General features: G+C 40.8%; 1 protein-coding gene across 1 annotated transcript in view; it reads left to right on the top strand.

Moving 5' to 3' along the window:
- The window catches only part of LOC109911845 (transmembrane protein 52-like), a gene marked incomplete at its 5' end in the record, with an annotated part of 4,527 nt that extends 2,490 nt beyond the window's left edge, over positions 1-2,037 (top strand). Inside the window, one exon of the mRNA XM_048593764.1 lies at positions 1,103-2,037. Within this exon, the coding sequence (XP_048449721.1) occupies positions 1,103-1,353 (251 nt within the window). The remainder of the gene's footprint in view (positions 1-1,102) is intronic.
- Between the last annotated feature and the right edge of the window lie 10,657 nt (positions 2,038-12,694).

Below are 12,694 nucleotides of genomic sequence, written 5' to 3'. Positions count from 1 at the left end.
TGCCTCCACCCTTCCCCCCCTCTTTATCTGCAGCTCCCCCTACCCTCACATCCAGGCCTGAAGAAGGGTAATACCTGAAAAGTTGACTGCTCCTTTCCTCCAGATGCTGCCTGGCCTGCTGTGTTCTTCCAGCCTCCTGTTTGTCTACCTTACAGGATTATAGTCCTTCAACTCAATGTAATTCATCAAGATAGATTTTTAATTAAATTCCCTTCCTTTCTCACCACTTTCTGCTTTCTTTAAGCCCTTTCTGACTGTAGCCGAGAAAACAGATAAGTCGTTGTGGCCAAATAAACCACAGTGTCCTTCTGCCTCAAACACTTGGGGATGGTCAAATAAAAATGCGATGGTGTTCTCATGCTGTTATCTGTATGTGGTGGAGCTAAGCTTTGCTGCTTTGGTCCCCAACTCTGTTAAATTAACTAAGCTGAGACATGGCAGCTGTGATAAATTTGTTTGCAACACCTCGTGGATGCCCAGATGGGTGTCAAACTGTCCAGGTATGTCACTGCTCCATCCCTGTAGGAAGGTGTACATGGAGTCCCAGCTGGAATGTCACTCACTCTTGCCTCTCCAGACAAATACCATCAAAGGTGGCAAAAAAATAGTCATTCCAGTGAAAGTTTGCATTCCAGAAAGCAGTTATAGCCCTGGCAATCCTTCCCCTAACCAAAGGGAGTGCAGATATTTGCAAATTAAACAAAAATTGTCCAGGTCCAGATTAAGTGCAGGTCGATATTAATTTAATCAACATATTTTTGAATGTTAATTGAAACATTGCTGTAGTTAAAATGATCTTTATTGAGGATATTTTGGGGTAATGCCCCAGTCCTACACTTTTATCGAGGTGTAGTAATCTGAGACCTTAAACTAGGTGTGACATTGATTGTGCAAACGATGATTCACACTCCGAGTGTAGGATCCATGAATCTGCTGTTATTTTTTAAAAATACTATTTAGCTTTCCAACCTGTAACTTCCTGCTTTCACTTCTATATGATAGAATACCATGAGCAAAGATAAACAGATTGAATGTTTTTATTTTCCTTGAGACATCCCAGCAAACTTATTAAACAAGTTATTTTGTTCTTTTCCTCCAATAGCAAATGGTCCTCTGCAGTACATCTCTGCCAACAGGAATAGTATTCCATTCCAGGAAAGCACTCTGCCTCCCCCACCCTACAGTCTCTATGCTATTGAAACCCCTCCACCCTATGACTTGGCCCTAAAGATGGCTAAACCTATCAAGGTTCACGACCCAGAGATCCTGGGACAGAATTTGCAAAGGACTGAAGATCCCAACCCAGCAGAGGAAACGTCCACAGCCACACCCACACCATCGGTGTCTTCATAACAATGAATGCCTTTTTATTATTTGACTCAATTCGTGCAGATGGTTTTTTTTTTATTACCTACACATTTTGGAGCCATCTGTGATCAACACAGCAAATGTCTTCCTCCGATTCCAAAGGGAACTGTTTATAGTGGATATGTCTTGCTTTAGCAAGTGAAACATTTTCAGCGGATTGCTGCAGAACAAACTCCATTACTGTGTAATGACGTTAGTCTAATGTAATTTATCAGTAAGGCATATCACCAACTACAATGAATAATCAACACTAATAGTATTACAGCATGTTGAATGTTATAAAGTTCGGAAACTGTGACATTTACAAAAGAGATTTTGATGACTGTGTGTAGTCACATTCCAATACAAGCTTTGCTCCAGGTGAAAAAAGTTTTGAAGAATCTTGTTTCGACCATCATGTTGCACAATTTTAGTTTTCTAAAGACAAAGGCAGTGAATCATTCTTTCTTTAGTTCAGAAAACCTTTAGCATTCAATGTTAAATTTAATTGGGAACAATAAATAATTTTTTGTACTGTTTAATTGTCTATTGTGGTGCCTAATACTCATATTTGGATTACAGAGCACAATGGGTGGTGCGGTGGCTCAGTGGTTAGCACTGCTGCCTCACAGCACTAGGGACCCGGGTTTGATTCCCCCCTTGGGCGACTGTCTGTGTGGAGTTTGCACATTATCCCCATATCTGCATGGGTTTCCTCTGGGTGCTCTGGTTTCCTCCCACAGTCCAAAGATGTGCAGACTAGGTGGATTGGCCATGCTAAATTGCCTATAGTGTTCAGGGATGCATAGATTAGGTGGGTTATAGGGGAATGGTCCTGGTGGGATGCTCTGAGGGTTGGTGTGGATTTGTTGGGCTGAAGGTCCTGTCCCCACATTGTTGGGATTCTAATTCATCAATTAATTAGTTGTTGCAAAGCCAGCCAACCCATGAATGAGTTAAATTTGCATTGTGTAGCTTGTTTAATTGAGCTAAATTGTTTGCTATTCTAACAAAGCTGCTGATAATCAAATATTAGTAAAATAATTTGGAATACAATTAACACTTCGTTTTCGAGTCCGAAACTACCTAGAACAGGGAATAGATCACCTATTTATCAACAATCTGATAAGTGTGAAATCTTGTTTACATATTGTGGAAATGTATTAAAATCAAATTTGTTATTTGCATATTTTGATGTATTTCTGTATAGTTTTGTTATGAAAATTTCTATAGATTTTAATGTTTTTTAAATGAATAAATATGTACAAAGATGCTTTTAATTTTGTGGTCTTGGACAGGCAAGAAAAGATAACTATCAGAGTGACACAGTGATGCTAACTTATTTGAAGCATTCAAAGCAAATTGATAATTTTCTTAAAGAATGGTGGATGTCTGAAATCAGAAACAAAAACAAAGTGCTGGAGAAACTCAGCAGGTCTGGCATCATCTGTGGAGAGAAAGCAGAGTTAATATTTTCCTGTTATTCATTCATAGGACATGGGTGTTGCTGGCTGAGCCAGCATTAATTGCCCGTCCCTAGTTGTTCTTGAGAAGTTGGTGGTAAGCTGGTGACTTGAACTGCTGCAGTCATGTGCTGTAGGTAGACCCACAATGCCCTTAGCGAACAAATTCCGTGATTTTGACCGAGAGACAGTAAAGGAACTGCGATACATTTCCTAGTCAGGATGATGAGTGGCTTGAAGGGGCACTTGCAAGTGGTGGTGTTCCCATGTACCTGCTGCCTTTGCCCATCTAGATGGAAGTGGTTGTGGGTTTGAAAGGCGCTGTCTGAGGAGCTTGGGTGAATGTCTGCAATGCATCTTGGAGATAGTAGCAACAGTGTGTCCTGAGCATTGGTGTTGGAGGGAGTGGATGTTTTTGGATGTAGTGCCAATCAAGCGGGCTGCTTTGTCCTGAATGGTGTCAAGCTTCTTGAGCGTTGTTGGACCTGCACTCATCCAGGCAAGTGGGGAGTATTCCATCACACTCCTGAAGAAGGATAATACCCAAAATGTTTACTGCTCCTTTCCTCCAGATGCTACCTGGCTTACCATGTTCTTCCAGCCTCCTGTATGTACATGCCTGACTTGTGCCTTGTAGATGGTGCATGGGTTTTGGAGAGTCAGGAGGTGAGTTACTCACTGCAGTATTCCCAACATCTGGCCTGGTCTGGTAGGCATTGTGCTTATGTGGCAAGTCCAGTCCTGCTGAATGGTAAATCTCTGGATGTTGAGAGTGGATAGTGATAGTAACACCAATGAATGTCAAGAGGTGGTGGTTAAATTGTCTCTTATTGGAGATGGTCACTGCCTGGCATTTGTGTGGCATGAATGTTACTTGCCAATTGTCAGCCCAAGCCTGGATATTGTCCAAATCTTGTTGCATTTGAACATGACTGTGTCAGTATCTGAGGAGTTGCAAATGGTGCTGAACATTGTGCAATCATTGGCAAACATTCTCACTTCAGACCTTATTCTGGAGGAAGGTCATTGTTGAAGCAACTGAAGATGGTTTGGCCGAGGACACTACCCTGAGGAACTCCTGCAGAGATGTCCTGTAACTGAGATAACTGACATCTAACAACCACAACCATCTTTCTATGTTCCAGGTTCAACTCCAATCAGCAGAGTTTGCCCCCTGATACCCATTGATTCCTGTTTTGTTAGGGCTCTGTGATGCCATACTTAGTCAAATGAGGCCTTGATGGCAAGGGCTGTCAGTCTCAGCTCATTATCTTCAGTAGGTTCCAGTTCCAAATGATCATTGGACTCAACATTGACTCTACTTTCTCTCCACAGATGCTGCCAGATCTACTGAGTTACTCCAGCAGTTTTTGTTTTGATGTTGATAATTACCTTGATTGATTCTGCAATACCACTATTATCAAATCCTTGCCTTACAAGTTTGAGAAAGAAACCTCTGTTTAAGATAGTTTTTCACAAGAACCAGTTGATTGTTGCTACCTTGATTATGAGACAGGGAATGTGAATGCAGCTATGGAGAGATGTCCCAGCTCAAATCAGTTCATTCATATGTGTACTTTCAGCAAACAGTAATGGAAGCCCCAATGGCTATCCTATTCCTTCCTCCATCAGTCCAGCCCCAAGCACAGACAGTGGCTATGACCCTCCCCTGGCCCATGCTGAGAGAATGGAGGCCCAGTGAGGAGATTCTCCCTTCCTCATGCATAAAGGGGAAACCAGGGAATTAACACAACTGGTGAAAGAATGAATGTCCTCGCCAGCGTCCTGCTCAGCATTTTTATCCCAACCACCACCATTTAAAAAATGCGCATTGTCACATTACACTGTGGGAGCTTGCTGTACTAAAGTTTGATACATTACTGGAATGACACCTCGGAGCATAACAAAAGGTGCAATGTAAAAGTATGGATTATTTTTGTTCCAGACCATGTATGGCACTTTAGATGCTGCATTTACCCAGATGAGGAGCTGATATGATTCAGTTGCTGAGCAACAGAGTCATTACCATTCCCAATCCCAATCTAGGATGTGTTCCTACTGCAGTATTTTTTGACTCAACCTCTTCAGAGATATTCTGACACACCTATGGAGCAGGTGAGGTTTGAACCCAAGGCTCCTAGATCAGGAGTAGGGATGCTAACACTGCACCACAAGAGGGCCCCTGTGTTTGTGCCTACATTTGTCATAATTGGGCACAAAGTTAACATAATCAGCTAAAAAGGTTGTATAATTTTTGGCAGGAAGTGAGTTGCTGGTACGTGTTTGTACAATACAATACAATCCAGCCCAATCCCCTTAATGCCAATTATTTATCAATCTCTCTATCTTCCCATAAAATTGGTCCTGCCCAGATTATATAAATCAGCCACATTGGCACTCACTTCAAACCAAGATCAGATTTTCAACTACAGCAGGAAATAATTATTTATCTGGTATTTTATTGTAATGTCAATAAGACTTGTTCTGTATTTCTTTGACGGAGCCATTATAGATCACATTAGAAACTGAAAAGCTTCCTTTGCTTGGATCAAATAACATGTTGGTAGAATCCCTACAGTGTAGAAAGAGGCCATTGAGTCTGTATTGGCCTTCTGAAGAGCATCCCATCCAGACCCACACCCCAACCCATCTCCATAACTGCACATGGGGTTTTTAACCACAGCCAATCCACCTAACTGGCACATTTTTTGACTGTGGGGAGAAAACCATGCAGACACGGCGAGAATGTGCAAACTCCACACAAACAGTCAGCTAAGGCTGGAATTGAACCCGGATCCTGGGCACCGTGAGGCAGCATTGCTAATTGCGTGCCAGTATGTCATCCTTAATCATGTTGTGTATGAGAGCAACTTTTAATTTTCCTGCTTAAGGAATATATTGTGAATGTCCTTGAACTACTGATTAATGGCCATTTGAACATTTGGATGTATTCTAATAAGATCAGTAGTCAATTTGAGCAAAATGTTGACTATTTGTAATGTTGAGTCTTCAGATTGTGTGAGTGCAGAAATGTCCAGCTCTTAGTGCTACACATGCTCACGTTGCATCTAGCTGCTCCCAGATGATGGTGGAAGACCATAAGACCATAAGGTATGGGAGCAGAATTAGGCCCTTTCTGCCCATTTATTCTGCTCCACCATTCAATCATGGCTGGTACATTTCTCAACCTCATTCTCCTGCCTTCTCCCGTAACCCTTGAAACCCTTGCTCATCAAGAGCCAATCCATACTTACTCCAGTGTTAATGGTACTCAGCACACGATAGTCTAGGAAGACCTTAGGGGTTGGAATATGGGAGTCCTTATTCTGTTTTCCTGATTTAACATACTGTGATCCCTTGTCTCTTGGGGTCAGGAGTGAGAAACGGAGCTATAAATGGCTCTGTTTTAAAATCCTGGCCCATTCCAGAAGAACTGTGTAACTTTTAGTTGTAAGCTTTCTCTGAACTGACCGTTCTGTTTGAAAGTCACTCAGCCATTCTGGTAAGCTCTGGGAAAGGTGTTCTAACCTATGGTGTAATGTTCAAATATTATGAACGGTGCATGTTCTCTGTACTGAATCCAAGCTCTGAAACACGTCCAGGCAGCATTTTGAAATGCATTTCACATCAGGTGTTTAACTGATGGCCTACCGATGTGGTCAATAATGAGGGATAGTTGGAGGCCAGTGCACATCAGCAGAATCCGCTTCACATTCTCAACATCAGCAGAAGAGATCCTTATCAACGTGCTTCACTTCAGTCAGTTATTCTTTTAAACTCAGTCATTACACTGCCAAAGTCTTTTGATTTCAGCAGCTTAATTTGAAGTTAATTTATTTCAGTGTACTAAATTGGCCTTTGGTAAGATGAAAAAAAAGCGTCTTGGTAGTACAGATTTTGAGTATTACTGATAAAAGGGACACAGTACATTGAAGCTTCTCAAGGATTGGGACATTCACAAGAATATCAATGTAAAGGGGAACATTTTATGCTGTGTTTACCTTACTCTTTATAAGTGCTTCACTTTCTGTGAACAGCTTTGTGAATCTGAAAAATGCAATGTAAATGTATAAACAGTCTGTGGTCCAAAAGAAGTAAAATGTCAACTAAGGCACCAAAAATGAAACAGCAGGACATCATACCGCATCGGTAGGTATATTATATCAATGTATTAAAGTGAAAGATCACATGGGACAGGTCAAACGCAATGAGTTCAAAACTGTTTTGGAATTTTATAACACATGAGGGTGGTTCATTCTCATTACAGGTACACATCTACTTTTTCAACAATGTCTATTTTTTAGAAGTAACCACAGTTCCTTAGTAATGACTGATCCAGGGCTTAGGGACTCCCAGAGGCAATATAAACAGTTTATTTCCTTCTGGCTAATTTTGATGATGTTTTTGAAACTGGCATCAGACTACGCAGTCAAGTAGTCTCACTAACCTGGCAATTGACTTTTTAATTTTAAATGTACCAATGTGGCTTATGGCAACACAGTTGTATTGATTTGTTGAAGGTATTCAGAGGCAGGATTAGCTTCTGTAATAGCTTTCTCCAACATCCTGTTTAAAAGTGTAACAATTGTGGTTTATATGCTATTACATAAACTCAATTGTCTAATATGGATTTTTACAAGACCAAGCTAATTACTTATTTTCTTGGTAGAGACACAGGGTGAACTGACAAATGTGACTGAAAAATGTAACCGTTACTATTCACTAGTGCATACACTTGTATACACACATATACACAGGAACACACGCTTGTACACATGCAGCCCCACACAAACACACACATGTTGTTAATGCTTTTTCTTTAATGTTAGACATGTGGAAGATTCTAGACAATTCCCAATACTGGGCAGTCAAAGCCCAAACTGAGACAGTTGAATCCAAAGCAAAATTGTCTGCGGAATCTTTCTGGGCTGCTCTTCTTGACTTATAAAATTGTAACGACATCAGCGTGGCACAGAACAAGACAGGGTCTCATTGGTAAAAAAGAACTATTTGTCGTCAGGTAAATGGTCTCTATATAACTGTTGACCATTGTGCAATTATCTGCTGGAGATGACACAGGTCGTTCATGTGGAAATCTTCCTCCAGATGTATTTACTTGATGAGCTTGAAGGATTCACCAGTCATCATGTCAACAAATTCTAGAAGAGAAATGAGATTTGTGTCAGACCACTACAGCCTCAGATACCAGCCTGGATCCATCACCAAGTTATAATCATTGCAGCTTTGGAATTCTAACTAACCTTGATAGTCAATTGTCCCATCTCCATCTTTATCAGCTTCTTTCATCATGTGCTCAGCCTCCTCTTCATTGAGAGGTTCCCCTGCATTCATCAGGACATATCTGAGAGATAAAAATAGTAACCATGAGGATATCACATTTTAGAAGCAATTTCTTCAGAATAATGGGCCAGTTGTTAAGTGTGTGATGTGAATCATGCAAACAAAGGAATCTAAGTCCCTGTGTAAGCCTCAGTGAAGGTGAGAATGCTTCACAACTGAACTGTGCACCTTTGGATATTACTGACATTATATCCTGGGAAATACATGTCTATGAACAATATTGAGCTTGGTTGGGGCAACACTCCTGTGACCAAATAGTGATTCAGACACGACAATGTTCTCTCACAGTCAGTAAAGCCACTGTCAGATTCGCACACTGGGCAGGGTTCCAAAGGTTAGATCAGTGGGGAAAGACCACTGTCTGAGGTCTTTCTGCCAAAATATAACAAGGGTCTGTTAAATCTTGCAATTCCCGCATTGCGTTAATAGGATATAAACAACTACCTGTCAGGTTTAGAGAATGCCTTTTTTTGTTGTAACTGGATTGAAGCTCTAATGAGGATTGTCAAAATTCCACTGTATTTTCTGCAAAGTCTGTACAGAACTGTTTTGGACCTTTTGTACTTACTTAGAGATAATTTATGAATAAAGTATATTTTTGCAATAAAAGAAAGGCTAGTTTCTCCTGTAAAGTTACCCCTAGCAATGGTCAGTGCAATCAGGAGGGAGGAGGAGAAAATTGGATGGCAAGTTAAAAGACAGAAAGTAAAATAGTTATTAAATCATAAAGAATAAACACATTGTGTCCTAGATTCATAATTCATTTATTTACCATACTCATATTTAAATATTAGCTTTTTTTGTACATCAACAGTTTCCAAGCTATATTAGTTAATTGTGTACAGAGTCAAATACCGAATAAGCATTAATCATTGTCAGAAATGAACATATTCCATAGTGGATGCAGAACCATTACACTTCGCTCTTTGTGTTCTGATATAGCATGGACAGTTGGCTGTAGCCCCACAGCCAGATGATAAAGTGTTGTAGAACTCAAATTTGAGAAAAAGACTAAGACAGACCTGAGTAAATTATAGGGAAATCAAATGGAATTTAGTCATTCTTAGAGAAAATGTAGTTACTACAACTTGTCAGTTAAAATTTGCAAAGTTTTTATTTTGCTGTATAAAGGTTTCCCTTTCCAAACAAAAGTTTGCACTCCCACAGAGGTTAACATGTATGGGAGATGTAAGGATGCCCTCTGCTGAAAATAAAACTCATAGCAATTTGAAACATTTCATGAACATAGAGTCATTGAGTCATACCGCACAGAAACAGACTCTTTGGCCCAACTCATCAATGCAGACTAGGTTTCCGAAACTGAATCACTCCCATTTACCTGCATTTGGCCCATATTCCTCTAAATCTTTTCTATCCATGTACCTCATAAAATGTCTTTTAAATGTTGCAACTGTACTCACCACTACCACTTCCTCTGGCAGCTCATTCCATACAAGCACCAACCTCTGACTGAAAATGCTGCTCCTCAGGTCCCTTTTAAATCTTTTCACTCTCACCTGAAACCTATGCCGTCTCGTTTTGGAGTCATAGAGTCACACGGTTCAGGCCGACCATAATCCCAAACTAAACTAGTCCCGCCTGCCTGTGCTTGGTCCATATCCCTCCAAACATTTCTTATTCATGTACTTATCCAAATGTCTTTTAAATATTATCACTTTACCCACATCCAAAACTTTTTCTGGAAGTTCATTGCACGCACGAACCACTTTCAGTGTAAAAAAATTTGCCCCTCATGTCTTTTTTAGACCTTTATCCTCTCACCCCAGTCTTTAAATCCCCCACTCTAAGGAAAAGACATCTGTCATTCACCTTATCAATAGCCCTCATAATTTTATAAACTTTATAAAGTCACCCCTCAACCTCCAATGCTCCAGTGAAAAAAGTCCCACCCTATCCAGTGTCTCCTTGTAATTCAAACCTTCCATACCCAGAAACATCCTGGTAAATCTCTTCTGAACCCTTTCCAGCTTAATATCCTTCCAATGACATGTTGACCAGAATTGGATACAGTACTCCAAAAGAGGCCGCACTAAATTTCTGTATGACCCCAACATGATGTCTGAACTCCTATGCTCAATGGACTGAGCAATGAAGGCAAGCATGCTAAATGCCTTCTTAACCACCCTGTCCATATGTGAGGTCAACTTCAAAGAATTATGTATCTGAACCCCTAGGTCTCTGTATTGTACAACACCATCCAAGGCCTTAGTTTTAATTGTACCATGCTGACTATCTCTAATTATTCCTTGCCTCTCCAAATGCATATAAATCCTATCTTTCAGAATCCCCTCCAACAACTTACCCACCACTAAAGTCACATTCACAGGTCTATAGTTCCCAGTTTTCTCCTTACATCCCTTCTTAAACAAAGGCTCAATATTACCCACTCTCCAGACCTCCAGCATCTTGCCCATGGTTATAGATAACTCAAATATTTCTGCAAGGGGCCCAGCAATTTCCTCCCTTACTTCCCACAACGTCCTGGGATACACTAGATCAGGTCCTGGAGATTTATCCACATTTACACTTTCTAAGACTTCCAGCACTTCCTCTTCTGTAATGTGAATTGTGTTCAAAACATGAATATTTATTTCTCCGAGTTCTCTAGCCTCCATTTCTTTGGACTGTTCTAGCCTGAAGTAAAGACTTTGGCTATTCAACTTATCCATGCCCGTCATGATCTTATAAACCTCTATAAGGCCACCCCTCAGTCTCCTACACTCCAGGCAAAAAAGTCCCAGCCTATCCAACCTCTCCTTATAACTCAAACACTCCATTCCTGGCAACACCTTGGTAACTCTTTTTTTGCAACATCATGAGACTGGCATTCTGGCCCTGAGAGAACTCTACTGTATGGTCAGGGTCAGGTCATTGGCACCCTCTTGGAAAGGGTCTATGTCCAAACCAGGCAATGGAAATGTGATTGTAATCACCGCAGTGAAGCGGTCCCCCAGAGCAGTCATGGATTCTGTTCAGAAAGAAAGGCCAAACAGGGTACAGCCTCACAGATGCTGTTTACTGGCTCTTCAAAGTTGTTTACCCATTAGGATTGGGAGGAAATGGAACTTGAAAAAATTGATGCAGGAAATGTTCCGATATTACACTCATATCATTTACATGTGATGTAAATGTTTTCCATGTGTTTCATTGCAGACAACATGCACAAAATATTCCAAACCATTCTAGTGTTCTCTCTTACAATCTGCTCTTCATAAGCTTGTGGTTCTTCAACTTCCAGTGCCCATTGCCTGAGGTCCCCCCAAAAACCACTCCTGCACTGACCCAGTCATTGCTGGCCAATGCTCACTCCTGGTCAGGCAATGCCTCAGTTCTAAAATTCTCATTCTCATTTATCTCTCAAGTCCTTACGCTCCCTTTCAGTGACCTTTTCCTTCATTTCCTCTATCACTGGCCTCTGGAGAGGTCCGACATTAATCTCTCTGTCTGTGGGAGCCTACTGTTAGCTGTTAGAGTGCTGGAATTTCCTCATTGAAGTTCTCTGCCTCTCAACTGTGTTTTCCTCCTTTGAGACTCTGCTAAAATCTTCCTCTTTGCTCAGCCTTTACATCACCTCTGAGACTTAACATCAAACTGTATTTGCTAACTCTGTGTTGGGGCATTAAAGGCGTTGGTTAAGGAATGAAATGAGGAAACACAAAGGGTAGTAGATATTTAGAACTCTCTTTGCAAATAGAAGTTGATGCTGGACCAATCAGGATCTATCTGACTGTTCTGAGAATGAAGATTGACAGTTAACTGTTCTTGCTGTATCTCCATGCCAATGATAACCCGACCAATCAGCACACAGTTCTCCTGTTGTAGAAAATGTTGTCCCTTTTTTTTAATCAAGTCTGTTTCTTGTGTCCTATCCTGATGGGTGCAGGATACAAAGCTTCAACTTTTTGTCTCCTTTAGCAAAGTTTAAGTTCTGGGTTATTTTTAATCAGAGATTGGTAGAATTGTTAGAAGCAGTGAATTAAAGGGTATGGGCCAAATGCAGACATTTGAAGTGAGGTGACAGGTCAGATTGAGGAGTTAAATGCTCTTCTCTTGGTCCCCACATTCTATTGGGAAGGGAGTAGTGATCAGGTATATCTAGACCGTGCACCTGAGAATGAGGTATAGGCTGGCTGTAAAGATAATGACAGATTATTCCAATGATCGTTTTGGATTTGTTTGCAATATATTGTGGATCTTGTCCCATTTACTTATTTAATAGAGAGAAACATTTCTGCTGCTAACCAAAGACAGACAAAACCCCAAAATATTTCTTCCCACCATCAAGAATGTATTAATGTTCATTCATTTATCATTACCTGTAATGCACCTAATGCCCATTTTTTTGAAATTGCTGGAAAAAGGCACCTTTCTTTTTGAAGTTTTCCAGCTGGCACTCATCAGGGTATTTGGCAAGAATGAGATAGTAGGAACTGCCGATGCTGGAGTCTGAGATAACAAGGTGCAGAGCTGGATGAACACAGCAGGCCAGGCAGCATCAGAGG

This window comes from Rhincodon typus, unplaced genomic scaffold (genome assembly GCF_021869965.1).
Source record: "Rhincodon typus isolate 14 unplaced genomic scaffold, sRhiTyp1.1 hic_rhity00003782, whole genome shotgun sequence".
NCBI classification, from domain to species: Eukaryota; Metazoa; Chordata; class Chondrichthyes; order Orectolobiformes; family Rhincodontidae; genus Rhincodon; species Rhincodon typus.
This window is presented reverse-complemented; position numbering and strand designations above follow the sequence as displayed.